This window comes from Helianthus annuus, chromosome 13, assembly GCF_002127325.2.
Source record: "Helianthus annuus cultivar XRQ/B chromosome 13, HanXRQr2.0-SUNRISE, whole genome shotgun sequence".
NCBI lineage: Eukaryota > Viridiplantae > Streptophyta > Magnoliopsida > Asterales > Asteraceae > Helianthus > Helianthus annuus.
Window position 1 is genome coordinate 19,678,265 of NC_035445.2, and position 20,008 is coordinate 19,698,272.

Below are 20,008 nucleotides of genomic sequence, written 5' to 3' on the forward strand. Positions count from 1 at the left end.
AAAGCTACAAACATATCAAACAAATTTCATAGAATCATGATTTATTTTAAACACATATACATCTATTTTTAAACACAAGCAGACATTACCTCTTCATCAATAAAGTTGAGATACATTTTATAACCTTTATTACATTTCGAAGTTCGGCCAATGAACTCAAGACTTCCACACCAAATAACAACTCCAGCAAGATCTACCTGAATAACATTTAGCATACAAACCTTCAGTTTGTGATAAAAATAAAAAATCAAAAAATATCTATTTTTAAACTACCGTTGGTTTGCATAATATTCAAATCGATGTTAAACATGATGAATAAACAGACATCACCAGCTTTTCTTATGTCATTGTGATTTCTCCTTTTACAAACATATCAAAATCAATCTACTCGTAATCACATGGTACACCAATGCAAGCATCTGAATAAACAATAACAAATCAAAGACAAAATCAAAAGCTACAAACATATCAAATAAATTTCATAGAATCATGAAAGAAATTAGGTCACGGATTGTTACCAGATTTAGCGAGAGAAGAATCGATGGAAGCATTGGAGAAGATGACGATTTGAAGAAACTTCAATCTATAAATCATGTAACAAAGCTCAAGAAATAATGAAGAAGAAGAAGAAGAACTGATTACAAAGTGTATTAACGATTACAAAAAAAGAAAAATAAAAAAATATCTATTTTTAAACTACCGTTGGTCTGCATAACATTCAAATCGATGTTAAATGCAACGCCTCTGTCGTCTTCATCCTCTTCTCTGTATCTACAGTTTTAGAGATAGAGAGTTGAGAGAAAGTAGACAGAGAGATTGAAATGGGTTTTTGAAATTATGATCGGATTATGATTTGAGTTTGAATGTATATTTGAGAGAGAGAAGAACTGAAGCTCTGATGACATTAAATGCAAATTACATATCCCTATAAGTTTTAAATTTCAAATTACCCTCCCATTTTAAGGAAACATCAGTGGTTTGAATTTTGAATGAACATCAGTGGTTTCATAATTGAATGTGGGCCAGACCTTTGAAATTTGAAAGTGGGGCAGTGGTTTGATGGCAGATCTTTGAAATATGATGTCACTATGCTCCCTCTATGGCTGCCACCTCATCATTGATGACATAAGAAAAGCATTGTTGGACAGCCTCTCCTGCTGATACATCAGCTTTCTTATGTCATTGGGATTTCTCCTTTTATAGAAAGTATAGATTGTTATTATTATTGTTATTATTATTAACGTAACTTTTTTTTAGCGTTTCATGTCTCTAACTGATTTGAAGAATTGGGTACAAGCAACGGGAAAGGAGAATGGTTACGTAATTGTTACCCGTCGATCGAAAAATGTTGGTGGTACTACGGGGATGGTATGGCTTGTGAGCGACCATAGTAAAGCAACAGCTAGGAAACCTGGTAGTAAAAAAATTGGTTGCCCATTTTCATTACTCGTTATCCGGGACGTGACGAATGACACGTGGGAGTTAAAAGTGGACAACGCGAACCATAACCACGAACCTATGACGGGTCTGTTGGGCCACGATTTTGTGCAAAGATTTACTGAAGTCGAATACAAACTAGTGGAGCAGCTAACTGCTCAAAACATGGAGCCACGTAACATATTTCAAACCCTGAGAAAGCAGTTTCTCGACAGCCTGCATGTTTAGAAAGACGTGCAAAATGCGGTACAAAAAATTAGAGCGTCACTGATGGACGGAAAGACTCCTATGCAGGCACTGGAATGCGTGCTGCATGACAACCGGTTCATTTACGAAACCCGACAGGAACCCAAAACAGATGTCATAACAGAGCTTTTCTTTGTTCATCCTCTTTCAATCACTATGTGGCGTGCATTCCCGCACGTGATGTTGATCGACACGACCTACAAAACAAACATCTACAACATGCCATTTGTCCAGGTTGTGGGTTTGACGTTGACCAACAAGTCCTTTTATATCGCACATGCCGTTATTTGCAAAGAACGAAGGGATAACTTCGTGTGGGTGCTTGAGCGGATCAAGTCAATGTTGCATGAATGTATGATGTCGCGTGTGATAGTCACGGATAGAGAGCTAGCCCTAATTAATGCGTGCGTTAAAGTATTCCCGAACGCGTCTAGGTTTCTATGTCGGTTTCACATCAAACAAAATATATGTAAACATTGCAAGCAAGGGTTCAATAAATTAGATTCGGAGAAATTTATGTCGTACTGGCGGAGAGTGTGCGAGTCTGCTTTAGAGCCCATGTACAAGTACAACTAGGAGAAATTGTATAACCGACTCGTGGTTGCCAACCGAGAAAGTAAGTGTTCCTTAAACAAACGACTCACCCAATCTATTATATTTTACACACGCTTTTACATTTCATTATTTTATTTTTGCAGGGGTCTTTAATTATGTCTACAAAAACTGGCTCAAAGACTATAAAGAAATGTTCGTTTGTGTGTGGACAAATAAGTGTCGCAACTTTGGTCAGCACACCACCAACAGAGTTGAGAGCCAGCACGCAAATTTAAAAAGATACGTTACGCGCGGGAGTTCATTGGAGCGAATAGCAAGATGCGTCATTGATATAATTGAAACTCAGTATGGGGAAATACAAAAAAGTTTCACCGACAGCATCGAAAAAACGATGAACCACCACAAAAACTTACTGTTGGACAACCTACGTGGAAAGGTTTCCCATACAGCACTTGATTTGCTGGAAGGAGAGCTAACGAGGAAGCTGGAGGTGTTGCAGAAACTTAACCCATCATGTGGTTGCCATATGTGGCTTAGTTATGGGTTGCCGTGTGCTTTTAGGCTGGAAAACTACAAACGTACATGTAAAAAATATTTAACCTACAAACCTTTTGTTATTTAGTACGATTTAGCTGTTTCTCACATCGTATTGACTTAACTGTGCAGAGCGTAAGATACAACTCGACGACGTAGATGTATTCTGGCGTAAGTTTGACTTACTACCGTGTAAACTGGTAGACGAGGAATTCGATGTTGTAGCATGTGACAACCGTCACTTTTCCATACATTCCGTACACTAATTGAACAGTAATCTGCACTTTAATAATTGTGCATGATCTAGTTTACAAGACAAATGAATTTTTGATTACTGTTATATATATACAATGGCATTTCATATCCGTTGCTACATGCAACACGATATAGTGCTAATAACGCACATAACAAAATTGGCACCATTATCAGACAAACAAAAAAAAATACTGACGATGTTCAGTACATAGACAGACAATATTTTGAGGCCCAGTATGAGCCAGAGACCAAGTGATACACTAGTATAGTGTGTAGGGAAGTAAGGACCACAAAATTGCATTCCTAAGTGATAGTTTAAGTGCCGGGAAGTGCCTAAAACCCACATAAAGTGCAGAATTCTGCATAATTCAGCAAAAAAATCAGCTTTTAACAAGCTAGTAATGTGCAAAAATATGACAAAATGGTCCTGTATGTTTTCCTAAGTGTCGGGAATTAAAAGTGTCACAAAAGGGTACTTAAATAACACTAAACGGAATGAGTTGACACTTTAACGAACCGGTATTTAACCAAACAACCGGACATTACCCGGAACACCAAAATATTGCTAGAAGCATTGTTTTATTATTTTTGAACTAATTATGATCCCCGAACACCTCAACACTCACTAAAAATAGCTAGTAAGTAACACTTGTAACTAAACACTTTGATTTGAATCTTAAACTAACTTATTGGTTGGAATTTACACTTAAGCCCCCCCCCCCCATGCTAGTAATCTGTCACCTAGTGACCCCAACATAATCCTCATAAGATTTTCCCTAATCTTTCCATGATCCTCCCAGGATTTGAGCAAGATTCATTTAGATTCTGTCATGTACTTATGGGAACATAAGACACAAAGGTTAAAACCCAAAATTTGGTTTATAAATAAGCTTGATGGATCCTTATCTTCTACACACTTCACACCACAACTCTTCTACTCTCTCTCCCTTTCTCGGCCGTAAGTAACACCAACACCACCACCACTTTCCATTTCAAGTTTCACCAGGGAGCTAAGGTCCAACATCCATTTTCATCCACTACGGTTCTGTTTGGTGTCTTTCGCACGACATTCGCACCTCGAGTTCAAGCTGAATCTTAGTGTATGTATTCTAGTTTAAATGCTAGTGTTTATCTTCCGCAACTCATATTTCTTACCTAGTCGCTTTTATGATCAAAACCAGTCACGGTCCGCGACCGTAAGAATCGAGTCTCGAACCCCCGCGGAAAGCAAGCTCATGTTCTTCGCCGTCTCGTCTTTCGAACGCAACCTTGCTTTGTTTTGTAAGTATTTATCATGGTTGTCCTTCGAATTTCCCCACGTTGGTTATACGTCACAATCATCCGAGTAGCGTTTTATCACTTGAAAACCCATGAATCCTTTTAGTTATATATTTGGCTAAGCTAGTTGTACTAATGGTTTCACAGGAGTTGTGCTAATGGTTTACAAAATCTTAACATAATGGTTAATAAGTAACTTTCTTTTGGAATTTAGAGCATACATATATTTGCAGCATATATGGTAGTACTGTTAAGAGTTGTAAGGAATCTAGAGCTTTTGTTTGTAGTATAAAATTTACGATTTTGAATTATAAAATCTTGGAAATGGTAAATTAAAAGTTCATAAAATAGAAGGGCACGTTTTGTAATTATAAGACTAAACTGCATGAATACGTCATTTATGGACTTGAGAGAATTTTTTTTTGAACACATGGTCATAAATATGTATTTATGTGTCATAAAGCTTTAACAATTGTGGATGACTATTTTGCATAAAGCTAAGCACTCTTTTAGTAAAACTAGTTATTTTCATCTCGCGCGTTGCCGCGGGACTCAATGACTACAAAAGGCGTGTCAGCAACGGCAAACAGATATTGAATATCAAAAGATAAATAAAATGACGTGGTAAGGTTAGTCACTCCGTCATAAACAACGATTTTAAATAACCTAACATATAATAATAGGGCCCACACGTCCTACACATTGGAAATTCGGTTGTTTTCAGTTCAGTTATTACGTTGCTAACACGTTAAAATATGGATGAGCTCGGTACCGGTAACAGCAGCGAAAGTACCGATCCGGAAAATCATCGAAATTAGGTACCGGCACCGAAAATGCTCGGTACAATACGGTATGGTATTTGAAGGTAAAAATCAATAAATAAAGGTATGGTGGGTACCAAATTGGTACCGGAAATGATTTGGTATAGTAAATTTGGTACCGATACGATACCGGTTCGTTTACAGGATTTGATACAATTTGCTCATCAATATTCTAAATATCCAAGTTAATTTTACATGCTACAATTCATTCATTACAAAAAAAAAGACAAAAAAGAAAGCAAAATAAGTTGTTGTGTATATAAAAACTTATTTAAACGAAATACAGTTTACTTAAATGGTGCAATTACTTGCATTGTTGCGTTGCTACAGGATTGGATGAGCTCATTACCAACCATTACCGAAATCCCCAAAAGTGGGTACCGGTACCGAATATACCTAGTATGGTACGGTTCGGTACAGGTACGACACCGGTATTTGAGGGTAAAAACCGGTGAATACCTGTGCAGAACCGGCACCAAAAATACACCGGTTTGATAAATTTGAGACCGGTACCTATACCCGATACTATTTTAAATAATTCTAAAATTACTGTTCATTCAACTTCTTTTTTATTATATACTAGGGAGAAAGCCCGTGCGATGCACGGCATGCATAATAGCTATTGTTTGTTCGTGGTAAGACGTCTGACACGGTCGGTGCATAACATGTAAGACAATACGCCTGCAAAGGGGCGTGCTTAAACTTTATTAAACCATGGACCATAAGTTGTTTCCTTGGCAAAACTTGCCGGCCAAAAAGAAGTGAAAACAGATGTCTTCCAAGAAACTATTTGCAATTCTGATTTACTAATTCTCGGTATTCGGTAGCTATTTTTCTTTTTACTGAACCCGGCGGCCCGCCTTTTCCTTTTTTTTTCTTTTCCTTCTCTGTTTTAGCAATTCCCGGCTCCAGGTATACATGGTCTCACATTATGAAATGCACCCTTTAGTTCAATGACAATATTAATATGAACATGTGACATATATGTTCAACACAAAGACTCATATGTGATGTTAGCAGCGTCGGCTCCAGGGTAGTGTGAGCCGGACGATTAGCCAAGCCCGGTAATTTTCGAGGCAAATATTTTTCTCTATATATTTAAATTTATTTTTTATAGAGTAGGTATGGATCTTAATCATCATAAATATATTGGGCCCAAAACCTTTTATATGAAAACTGGTTACTATTTCAAGTTAAATGCATACATTCCTTTATGCTATTGAACTTGTTGTTTTGAATCATGTTAAAAGTATGTCAACGGCATGTAACCCCACTTGCCAAATATCATGCTAAACATGTCAATGTTGTGCAACTTTTCCTTTATGTCGTATATTACATGTTTAGCTAAATATGATAGTGTACCCGATGTTAACACGACCCATTTTAGCAAACAAAACATATCGCCTGCTATACCCTCACCAAATAAAAATGCCAAGTATTGCATTTATGATTTAGTGGCCACATTGCACCCATACTACAAACCCTGTGGTATTGTTATTGTTATGATCAACTTACCAAAACGACATAAATTTATAAACAGAATACATTTTTTTAGGAACTTTTACTTTACTGTTTTACCTATGTTAAATGAATCACATCATTAATTATTTTAAAACACGTAGCATACTGATGATATGAACCGGTAACATCTAACTGTAATAACCGTGTCGTGTCTATAATCTACTTTAAGTTGGTCTTAAAAAAATTAACATGTATAATTTAGAATATTCTTTTCACACTCATTTATTAACATTACTAATTATTATTCTATTTGTATATTATTATTATTACTATTATTAATAATAATAGTCATTAGCGTCTTTAATCAAAAAGGCGCAGCCCTGCCACCCCCTAGCCGCCTACCTACTCGTGTTCGTAGCTCGATTGGAGGTATTAACACTATTATTATTAAAAAATATAAATATATTATTATTATTTATTTATTAATATTATTACTATTACTATTACCGTTTTAGCATTTTCTTTTAACTAAATATTACTCAATCGCTATATGTTACATTAAAATTTTTGTCTCACGTGTATAACATTAATAAGAAAACCTGGATTCTGATGATCATAACTATGATTATCATGACTCTTTTTTGTTGTAAATATCAATGACGGTAACATAATTATCAAAGATTTATATTTATTTCGATGTAGATTGCATTTAATATACGCCCTAATAATATTTTAATGACAAATACCAGGTGGGGTATAGGAAACATACCAACGAAGTACTTGTTTTCGGTTGGTTGGAAATCCTCAAACGCCGTAAGCAGGAAAGGGTAGCGTTCAAAACGACCGCCGTCATCATCAACCCGCTTCACAGTTGTCGAACCATGAAACCCAATCACAAAGGGGCTGTCTTTAAGAACCCGATACTGATTTGTAGGTTGCACGGCGAAACCGTTGACCAAATATACACCGCCCTCTTTGAGTTTGTCAAAGAAATAGTGGGCAATGTTATTCCTTGCGGTGCAATGCATTACACCTCCCTGCGCAAATAAAGGCGTAGATTTTTGTTTCAGAATCAAAAGTAGAAAAGCGTAAGAATGTGGGATAGCAGAGGGTAAAAAACTACCTTTATGTCAGTGACAATATAGTCGGTGCTCATGTACCTGCCGTTAACACTTGTCACGTTCCATTTTCTACAAACCATTATCATGATAGGTCCGGTGCTCCCTTCACGGAGTTCACTAAGGAACATATGACTGCTTGTACCACCGTCGGACGTTTGCAAACTAAGGGGGCTGGCCATGGTAATAGAGGAGGAAAGGAAACTATGAACTTACAAACATAACAAAGCCGGCAATCTTATAGCATAACCAAAGACCGTTCAACTGTATACAAATTAATCATATCCTAATGAATGATATTAAATGACAGGGATATTCAAAGAGGCACAATAAAACAATGCAATTTAATTAATTTTAAAGCGACATTTGGTATCCTAGCTTGTAGTTAGAGTTTCTTGAATTGGTTTTTATATAATGTTAGACTTTATAAAAGAGAACAATTTATTAAGAAATACCTACCACTTGTACACTGTTAATTATCAATGTGATGGTTCATTTATATGGCTTTGGACACCACATGATTTATAAAAAGTTTAATTCTTTTAATTTGATTTAAATACATATTTTAGAGTTGTGTGGCTAACCTAAATATAGTATCATTAATGAACCTTAAAAAACAATTACCTATTTTTCCTCGTAACTAACAATTTAAAAAAGAACAAATTAATCAAATTTGTATGTGATATTGTTATTGAAATTTTCTTTTTAATTAAAAAGAGTTCTCAGACTAAGCTATGATCGAAGCAACAAATATATCCGCAAAAATTAAATTAAGGTTAAAAAAGGTAATGTGTTTGAAAAGGGTAAAACCGTCATAAACTAAAAGTTCATTTAAAAGGTGTATATATGATATTTTAAGTTTATACTGGGTATATATCACATTCACGTCATAAAATTAAAAATTCATCAAAATTTTAGAAAAATGAGGAAAAAGAATAAATACCGAGATAGTCTTTGAGCTCAAGGTAACCAATATCCAATAAAGGAAACAGACGCATTGCCCCTGAAATAAAAAAAATAATAATCAAGTTAAAGTGTAATAAACATAAATAAAATCTACGCATCCTAAAAAAATATAAGACCACCGAGATGTTTAATTGTAAGCATTTAACATACCGAACGATATGATGGCAAACGAAATCAGAGTACCAACAACTCCAAATGAAGTAATGGTCGTAAAATTGCGGAAAAATTTCTTATTTTTCACTTGAAACCTGTTGAAATAATATAAATGTAACTATAAAACACTAAAAAATATTAAGGCAATTACAACTTGAAAGACACAAATGTATTTAAGAGGCTCATAATGAAGGTTGTAAAAAAGTTGATATAACTAAATTTTTAAGTATATATAGATATAATTTGTTATAATTATAATATTAATTTTATTAATTTGAAGAAAGAATGTATTTAAGAGACTCATGTATTTAAGAGTCTCATTAATAAAGGTTGTAAAATAGTTCATATAACTAAATTTTTAATTATATATAGATAGATGCCCAGAAACTTAAATGACATAAATAAAGACATTAAACTCAAAATTTTAATGCTATAGGAATGTTACAAGCCTTTATGTACACATCTATACACTTTGAATAAACAAATATAAACTTATCATTTCCTTATACATAAATATTTGTCTTATTATAAGGGTTGAATTCTCTAAATAAAAATACACAACTTTTATGAATATAACTAGTTGTCGTCAACCCGGGTTAAAAATATATTTAGTTTTATACCCGGATATGATTTAGTAAAAAAAAATATATATAAATAAATAAAATAAAACTACTAAAAGTGTAATAATGTCGATACGTTATTATTATAAAAATATATTTTTGGTTTAAAGATATATATATATTTTGTCAATTTGGAACGAAGCACCAACATGTCGGAGTGTGGGGCTAAAAATAAGAAAATATTTATTTCAAAACTAGCTAGTTGGATGATTTGTTTATGACCAACACATGTGCTAGGGCTTTATGTCATGGACCTTAGTGTCTTATATGAATTAGGGCACGTGTAGGTCAGGAATTATTTTGGACATTTGACTTTGCTAGCATACGCTTCGGAACGCAAAACAGTGAGTTCATGCTCCCCCTTTTCTTTAACTGTTTTTGGTTTTATAACTCACGGGGGTGAAATACGTGTTACGAATACTTGAACGGTATGAAATGCCTATGAAATACTAGATCATGTGAGCATAGACTTAATATTGATATGCCATTAATACTTAATTCGGGACGAGGGTTAGATCTAACGGGTACGGCCGAACCCCACTCATGGTCACAACTAGTACCGAGTAGTGCTTCGGAGTCCCAGTCGAGGTTATTCGCCACAGTCGAGGTTAATCGCCACAGTCGAGGTTAATCGACACAGTCGAGGTTAATCGACACAGTCGAGGTAAATCGACACAGTCGAGGTAAATCGACACAGTCGAGGTTAATCGACACAGTCGAGGTAAATCGACACAGTCGAGGTTAATCGATAAAGTCGAGGTTAATCGACACAGTCGAGGTTAATCGACACAGTCAAGGAAAATCGACAAGGGTATAAGCCATTACGAGTGCTTCCTATGTCCTCACATGCCTTAAAGTCCTTGTAAAACATTCATGTTCATAAACGCTTTTCATACCTGTTTACAAAGGAGTCTCTCAAAGATTTACAAGATTACAGTACACAAACAAAACGCATGAACTCGCTTAACTTTTGTTGATGTTTTCCAAAATTACATGTATTTCATGTGACAGGATGGATCTTGGGCGCATGTGTCGTAACTAGAAGTAGACTTCAAGTTTAAATGTCATCCACTTTTGTTGGTTTATAACCTAGTCAAATGTTGTGTTTTAAAAACTTGAATAACCAGTGTTTGTAATACTCAAATTTTATGAATGGATGAACATCGTTTTGATCATATAGTTGTTTATTACGATTGAATGCAATGATAATAAACCAGTCACACGTCATACGCTTCCGCAAAAGTCAGGGGACAGTTTTGGTATCAGAGCTTCGATTGTAGTGAACTAGGATTCCTTCTCGAGTCTAGACTACAATCATTAGAGTTCTCTCACAAAAACATTTTACAAAAACGTTTTTCATTGCATTCACGTAAGCGTCAAGATCTATGAGTCAAACATTTTTCAAAGAAGAGACAAGGCAAGGACATTAGTAGGGAATACCCTCAAGATAAGGTGCCAACTAAGGCATAGTCTACACGAGTTAGACTTGCCAAAGATAAAATACACCCTTGGTGATAACCAGTACCAAGTAGTGTTTTTGTGTCTCAGTCATGAATCGACAACTAGAAAAATGACCCCCCCAAAAAAACGAGAGTTATACGAGATATGATGCATCGAAATGCCTGTTTATGCTATGTAACATATTTGTTTATCGATACATACATACTAATAAGTGTACGGAATAAATATTGACGTGAATGCATACAAATAAGTGTACGGAATGATTATTGACGTGAACAAGTTACTTTCGACTCCGGCTCCTATAATTATACTTAACTCACACGATGAAGCTATCGACCTCGCGTTCATTGCAAAGCTCATGGCTGGAGTGATTACTAAACAAGATTCCGAGCTTGCTTTCATAGGAAATGGCCGCTCTTCTCTCTCGATCGTGAAGGTGCCTGACTACGATAGTGACAACAAGGCAGAGGCGGCAACCTTGGACAACTTCTTATCCAGCGGGACGAGATCCTTGCGGCTTTTGTGAAGCAAGATTGACGACATACTTGACCAGAAAAGGAAGATGAAGTATTCGTCTTGAAGGTGCCCCTCCAACTACTAGGAATTCTCTTTATTCATATTTCATTTAATCAGTGCCTATTCGCGCATAACGATAACGAGTGTTAGCGTGTGGACCACTGCAATGGTCCTTTCCATGACAGAGATATAAGGACAGTAGTGTCCCCTCCTTAATTGATCATCTGCTTGGACGAGGGAAAATTGGGGTAACTGTGCAAGACAATTTATTATTACGGGGGCCCACGTAATAACAACTTGTAGTGAATGGAAATCCTGGTGGACTCTACGGGTCAGGTTGATGATCACCATCCCTCCACAAAAATAATCTATAGGTGTTCACACCTTCATATGGTAGAACAATACCTAGACCAGTGCTTTAGCACTTTATAAAGTAGGAAACCTGTCTTGCCTACTTCGTGCCTACCCGTGCACGAGACGTTTGAGAAATGATATTTAAGCAAGAGAAGAGGAATAACATTCAGAAAGATTCGGTGACGTTACACTCTACCACTTTATGAAACTTGTATGACTAGGGCGATGTAGCCTCGAATACATTATTACAAACAATAGGCCAAGTTACCAAGCCTATGTGAAGGCTCAGTAATTGTTTCCCCGCTAGTACATTGTTGATTTTATATGCATGTGACATTGGGAGATTACATGATGCTTGTGGTAATATGTACCCCGTAGATAAATATGGAATATTGTCTAACCCACCTCATGCATTTTGACAGAAGAGAATGCCGCCCAGACGCGACACAGACACCAGTACGTTACCAAGGACAGAAGCCGAGCTTCAAGAATGTATCTCTTAGGCAATTGCATGACATGAAGCCCTCCACTCCGAACACAGCGGTGGCACTTCCGGAAATAACCCTCTAACTGGATGCACCTATAAACAGTTCCTGGACTACAAGCCATTGAATTTTGATGGCACAGGAGGTGCCGTTACATTTGTTCGTTGGGCAGAAAAGACTGAATCCGTTCTAAGAATGAGTAGTTTTCGCCCCAGCAGAGAGTTACCTTTATCTCAGGGTTATTTTTAGATGGCGCACTCTCCTGGTGGAACCTTCAGGTTCAGACCCTTGGTGCAGATGCTGCTTATGCATTGAGCTGAGACGAGCTCCAGGAAATAATGGAGAAGAAATACTGTTCTAGGGCTGAAATTCAGAAGCTTGAGGTGGAGTGTCACACCCCCAAGATCCACCTGCGGAGTATCACCGCTTGGGAGCGTGACTGACCAGGATCAAGCCGCCAATCATATCGAACACAGCATTTAATAATAAAAGTAGATAATGTAATTCATCACGACATGATTGATGTTCAAAACCAAACTTTGTTTAAGTAGCGGAAGCATGTAAATAAACCCAACATAAATAATAATGTATGAAATGTCATAAGTGTTTAATTAAGCATTCATGATCCATGCCCACAACGTCCTGCTCCTCCCCGTGCAAGCTCCATGTATCTAACGACCTGCAAGGCATGCAGCAGAGAGTCAACAACTAGTTGAGCGAGTTCACAGTGTATAGTTCAGTAATGGTAATAGTATGAGTAGCATTATGTTCGTTCGTTAAGTCATGTATCGTATTAGTTTCCATCACGGGCCTCTCGGCATGTATGCGAAGATTTGGGATAATACTCCCAAATATCCTAGACTATGTATATTTGTATCGCGGCCACCCTGGCATTACTTGCGAAGTTTTAGTATCTATAGTTCGCGGCCTTCCCAAGGCATGTGTGTGAATGATTAGTCATAATATCGCAGCCAATCCCTGGCGTGTATGCGAAGATCAGTTCAAATGGGTATACTAGTCTAGCCGTATCTTATCTTTACTCTTCCTCTCCCGAGGACCATATCATTAGGTTCGATTAACTAAGTATGTACGAATAAATCATTCAATCCCATTCCCACCCTGGGAACCCCATGCCTTGGCTGGGTGAACTCACCTTGGTTTGCTCGGTATGCTATGTTATGCGTTCACAAGTAATCAGTCAAGTCCTATTGCATGCACGTGTAATAAATCAGTTCATGTTCGTAATGATACACTTGCCATTTATGTCATGAAGTGTGTTTAAACAATTATCATATATCACGTATGTAGTTTAATCAAAATCGCACCACTTATGCTTGACATGATTTACAGGCAGTTAACATATTTCATACAGTCAACGCACTTAACGGAGCTCATACACTAGACATGCTACATGTATTAATACTAACTCATAAACCATTGCAAACAGATTGTGAATAGCCGACAATTATCAACTTTCAATACATTGATTAGACTAACTGCAAAATAATCAGATCACATGGGTTGGACCATACATTGTTCATGTGAATTCGGACACAAGATATCAAAGCTCGGACCTAAGCAAATCACTTAAAAGTTCGGACAAGGTATCTCACCTAAAAGTCAGATCCTTAGTAACATTACAAAAAGTTCAGATTCCCCTTTGTACTATACAAGTCGGATAACCCTTGTGTCCTAATGAAATTCGGACTACATGTGGGGTGTCAAAAACTCGGACCACCCATCTAATAAAAGTCGGACCTTCCTTATTATAGCAAAACTCGGACAAGTGGGTAGGGGCCAAAAACTCGGACCACACATGTGGTTATGAAACTCGGACAGCACATTAGACAAGAAACCCGGATCCCTTAACTTGTTTAAAGGTCGGACAAACATCAATACTTAAAACTCGGACCTTCTATGTGCCATCTAAAAGGTCGGACCACCCTTCCAAGGGTTAAAAGTCGGATAGTGTGTGTGTGGGGGTTTAAAAAGTCGGACAAGAGGGTTTGGGCCAAGAACTCGGACTAACATCACAAAACTCGGACAAGTTAGCACAAATCTATGAAGTTCGGACCCTTACATCAATGATAAAACTCGGACCCTTAGGCATAACATAAAACTCGGACACAATATATCATTAAGAGTTCGGACATGTATAATCCAAAACTCAGACAGTCTCATTCATGCACAAAACTCAGACAACTAAACAAACATACGAATGTTCTTGTTCATCGAGATCGTATCAGTTACATTTTTAGTTTTTCATACGATCAAGAACCCTATTCAATCTTACGCATTGCAGAATTCACAAGCAATCAATCGATGATTACAACAATCATTATGTGAACAATCTTATTGGCATACAACTAATCATTCATCATAATCACAATTATCCAGAATCAAATCCAAATCACAGAATATTATATGAGGAACTAGGGTTTTCATGAACACATAATCAAGAATCAAGAGAAAATGTGGAATCGAAAGTGATGAATAGCTTGTGCCAATGATGATGGTGATGATGATTGCCAGAGAATCAGAGAATTGCAAGTACGTGTTTTGTATTTGTGTAATGATTAGTGAAAAGGAATTAGGGTTAAGTATGATTTAGGTTTCGCTAATCACTCTTTACACCCTTTATTATTATATTTTACAATAGTGCACCATCTCAAACAATTTCACAGTTTCACCACCAAGTTTATGCATTTGACAAGTCTTTCATAATTAACAAACAACCATGCACAAACACACAATACGATTCATTGCATCAAAACGTATACAATTCCATAGCAACCAATTGTGCAAATAATTAACTAAACAAACAATGAACGTGCAATAAATGCGATATAGGAATCTTGGAAATTCGAGTTGTCACATTATCCCCAACTTGAAAGAAATTTCGTCCCGAAATTTAGCATGCGGTTACTGAGGAAGCTAGGTAAGTTATATCGTTTACTGGTTTTCCTGGGGTGTCACATCATCCCCCCGTTGATTTGGAATTTCGTCCCGAAATTCCGCAGTAGTAGTTTCAGTCTCAGTATTGGTTGCATTGGTTCCGAATAACTGGGGGTACTTTTCTGTCATCTGGTCTTCGCGTTCCCAGGTGTACTCTGGGCCACGTTTGGAGTTCCAACGAACTCAGACAAGAGGGATTCTCTTATGCTTGAGGACCTTAACATCCCGGACCGTGATTTCTACAGGTTCCTAGACGAAGTGCAATTGCTCGTCGATAGTGAGTTCCTTGAAAGGAACTATGAGGGTCTCATCTGACAGACACTTCTTCAGATTCGACACATGGAATACGTTGTGAACTGCACCGAGTTCAGCTGGTAGGTTTAATCTGTAGGCTACTTTGCCTATTCTTTCTATGATCTCGAACGGTCCAACATACCATGGATTGAGCTTGCCTCGTTTACCAAATCGAACCACACCCTTCCAGGGTGAGACTTTAAGTAAAACCCGGTCCCCGACCTGGAATTCCAATGGCTTCCTACGCTTATCCGCGTAGCTTTTCTGGCGATCACGAGCTGCCGACATGTGTTGTCGTATTTGTGCTATTCGTTCGGTAGCATCGACTACCATTTCTGGACCTGTAATCTGACTATCCCCCACCTCTACCCAACAGAGAGGTGACCGGCATTTACGTCCGTACAATGCCTCGAATGGAGCGGCTTGTATGCTGGTGTGGTAACTGTTATTGTACGAAAACTCCACTAACGGGAGGTGCTTTTCCCAGCTGTTGCCGAAATCGATAACACATGCCCGAAGCATGTCTTCTAGAGTTTGGATCGTGCGCTCAGACTGCCCATCCGTCTGAGGGTGATAAGCTGCGCTCATGTCTAATCGAGAGCCAAAAGCTTTATGCATTGCTTGCCATAGCTCTGAAGTGAATCGTGCATCCCGATCCGAAATAATAGAGGTGGGCACCCCGTGCCTTGAGACTACTTCTTTCAAGTATATGTCTGCTAATGTGGAAAACTTGTCTGTTTCTTTGATAGCCAAGAAATGAGCAGACTTCGTGAGTCGATCTACGATCACCCAAATAGTATCATTCCCGCGCTGGGATCTAGGAAGGCCAGTAACAAAATCCATGGAAATTTCTTCCCATTTCCACTGTGGTATCCTGGGTTGTTGCAGTAGGCCTGAGGGTTTCTGGTACTCTGTCTTGACTCTCGCACAAGTCAAACATTTGCCGACGTAAGTTGCAATGTGGGCCTTCATACTAGGCCACCAATATGTAGTTCTAATATCGTGGTACATTTTATCCGAACCTGGATGTACCGAGTAGCGAGACTTATGAGCTTCGTCCATCACAAGTTCTCGTAAACCGCCATATAGTGGTACCCAAATACGTCCTGTTACATAGTAGGCGCCATCTTCCTTTTGGTCTAATCGTTGCCTTGATCCGCGTAAGGCTTCAGCCCTGACGTTTTCTGGTTTCAATGCTTCAACCTGGGCATTTCGTATCTGTGCAGGAAGATCAGACTGAATAGTGAGCTGCAGAGCTCGTACACGCCTAGGTAGAGTGTCTTTTCGACTGAGAGCGTCAGCCACAACATTGGTTTTGCCTGGATGATACTTGATAGCGCATTCATAATCATTAAGTAGCTCGACCCATAGTCGTTGACGCATATTCAATTCCTTCTGCTTGAAGATATGCTCGAGACTCCTGTGATCGGTGTAAATAGTGCACTTGGTACCGTATAAGTAGTGTCGCCATATCTTAAGCGCGAAAACAACAGCTCCCAGCTCTAAATCGTGCGTCGTGTAATTCCGTTCATGAACCTTGAGTTGACGAGAGGCGTAAGCTATAACTTTATCCCGCTGCATCAATACACAACCAAGCCCCTGTATCGATGCGTCACAATAGACCACAAAATCGTCCGTGCCCTCTGGCAATGAGAGAATAGGTGCGCTGCATAGCCTATCCTTTAAATGCTGAAAAGCGGTTTCCTGGGAATCTCCCCAACGGTAGGTGACACCTTTCTATGTCAGCATAGTAAGTGGCTGTGCGATCTTTGAAAAGTCTTTGATGAATCGTCTGTAGTACCCCGCCACACCCAAGAATTGGCGTATCTCTGTTGGTGTACGCGGTGCAGGCCAGTTCCTGATCAAATCTACCTTGGATGGATCAACATGGATCCCATCCCTGTTCACCACATGGCCTAGAAAATGGACTTCACGAAGCCAGAAGTCACATTTTGAAAACTTTGCGTACAATTGCTCCTTTCGAAGAAGTTCCAAGATAAGTCGTAAGTGCTGCTCGTGTTCCTCCTGACTCTTGGAGTAGATCAGGATGTCGTCGATGAAAACAATGACGAACTTGTCTAGATAGGGTTTGCACACCCTGTTCATAAGATCCATGAAAACTGCTGGCGCGTTCGTAAGCCCAAATGGCATGACTAGGAACTCGTAGTGACCGTAGCAAGTTCTGAATGCTGTCTTGGAGACGTCCTCATCCCGGAATCTCAGCTGATGATAACCTGACCTTAGATCAATCTTGGAGTAGTAGCTCGACCCTTGCAATTGGTCGAATAGATCGTCGCTACGTGGAAGAGGATAACGGTTCTTCACTGTGACCTTGTTCAGTTCGCGGTAGTCTATACACATCCTGAAAGTGCCATCCTTCTTTTTCACGAATAGTACTGGAGCTCCCCAAGGCGAAGAGCTTGGACGAATGAAGCCCTTATCCAAGAGCTCTTGTAGTTGCTTAGATAGTTCTTCCAGTTCAGTTGGAGCTAAACGATACGGTGCGCGAGCTATAGGTGCTGCTCCTGGAGCTAGCTCTACTTGAAACTCGACCTGGCGATGAGGCGGTAGACCAGGTAAATCTTCAGGAAACACTTGAGGAAAATCACGTACAACTGAAATATCCTCTATTCTTTTCTCTTTCGTCGATGCATCCGTAAGAAGTGCCAAAATGGCAGTGTGCCCCTTTCGTAAACATTTCTGAGCCTTCAAGAAAGAGATGATGCCAACCACAACACCACTCTTGTCGCCTTGAACTTCGAGAGGTTCTTTACCCGAACGAGGAATACGAATGATCTTCTCCTTACAAAGGATCTCTGCCTGCTGCTTGGATAACCAATCCATGCCAATGACGATATCGAAACTACCCAAAACTATGGGAATGAGATCAATCAAGAAGGTCTGACCAGCTAAGACGATGTTACAACCCTTGACTACATGAACGGCTTCTACACTCTTGCCATTTGCTAACTCTACGACATGTTTGGTGTTTAGAGGTGTTGGTGTACGTTTTAACATTTTACTTGCTTTTAACGATATATAACTTGTATCCGCACCTGAATCGAACAAAACAGTAACATAAATATCATCGAGAAGAAACTTACCCATAACCACATTGGGATCATTCATTGCGTCACCTCGACCCAGCACAAAAGCACGGCCCCGAACTTCGTTGCCATTGTTGTTGTTGTTGCCATTTCCCTGATTGTTGTTGTTGTTGCGATTCTGGTTCTGGTTTAACTGGGGCAATCACGCTTGAAATGACCTTCAGCCCCACACTGAAAACATCCCCTGTTGCCCCGCTGTTGCTGCTGCTGATGCTGGTTCTGTGGAGCTGGTGGTGGGTGTTGCTGATTCTGATTTGCAGGTCGCGAACTCCTGCAGTCTTTAGCTTCATGCCCTAACTTGAGACATCTCTGACAACGCTCCTTACGACACCGTCCACTGTGGTGCATGTTGCACCTGTTACACAATGGGTGAATTCCCCGATATCCACCCTGCCCCTGATTGCCTAAAGAGTGCTGACTGGGACTCTGATAACTGTCAGTCTTTCGCTGCTGAACTTATGACTGAACTGAAGCTGAACGCTTGCTGGAATCCCCATCCCATTTTCTTTTGTTGTCACTGGGAGTAGCAGAAGTAGTAACAGCAGTAGTGGTAGCACTGATGCGTTTTGGCAGCTTGTTCTGATCCACTGCCTGATCCGTAATACGATGAGCAAGGCGCTGAATAGCCTGGATATTATCAAGATTAGCCGATGTCACATGGCTCTGGATCTCTGGCGCTAACCCCTTGAGATACAACTCAATGCGCTTGATTGGAGGGTCCACCATAGTTGGACACAGCACGGTCAGCTCGTTCGACCGTTTAGTATAAGCTTCGATTTCTGACCCAGTCATTTTCAGATGGTAGAACTCATCTTCCAACTTGTGAATATCTTCCCGTGTGCAGTATTCACGTTTAATCAGCTCCTTGAAATCATTCCAAGGGGTGGCGTTAGCAGCTGCCAACCCTAGGATCTGCACTTGCGCGTTCCACCAAGTTAACGCGATTCCTTCCAAAGTACCAGTGGCGTACTTGACCCTGCGAGCCTCAGGGCATTCACACATTTCGAATACTGACTCTAGCTTCTCAAACCAATGGAGGAGTCCCACTGCCCCATCGATGCCACTGAATGAGCTTGGACGACAGTCCATGAAGTTCTTGAAAGTACAAACAGACTGATGAGCGTGTTGACCTAATGTGTAAGAACAGAACGAGCTTAAACATAAGAGTTGTTTAGGAACGTAGGATCTAAAGATCCTAGAATGAGTTACGACTGCATGGTATACCTCCTGCGTTTGCAGCTGCAAGTGCCGCAGCAACTTGTTCATTGATAAGAGCCGTCAACTGGGCTTGAGTCATGTTAATGCGTCCAGCCATTGTTCTTCATAGTAAAAGTAGTGTAAGTGAGAATGGTTCGCGAGTAGTGCGATGACAGAAGAGTGTAAGCACATAGG

At 39.1% G+C, this 20,008-nt stretch overlaps 1 protein-coding gene across 1 annotated transcript; it reads left to right on the plus strand.

Annotated features, from left to right (window-relative positions):
* Window positions 1-1,707: 1,707 nt before the first annotated feature.
* On the plus strand, window positions 1,708-6,261 carry LOC118485722. The gene is made up of 4 exons (XM_035982137.1): window positions 1,708-2,035; window positions 2,382-2,816; window positions 2,905-2,972; window positions 6,244-6,261. The coding sequence occupies exons 1-4, from the start codon at window positions 1,708-1,710 to the stop codon at window positions 6,259-6,261; spliced, it is 849 nt and encodes a 282-aa protein (XP_035838030.1).
* The last annotated feature ends 13,747 nt before the right edge of the window (window positions 6,262-20,008 follow it).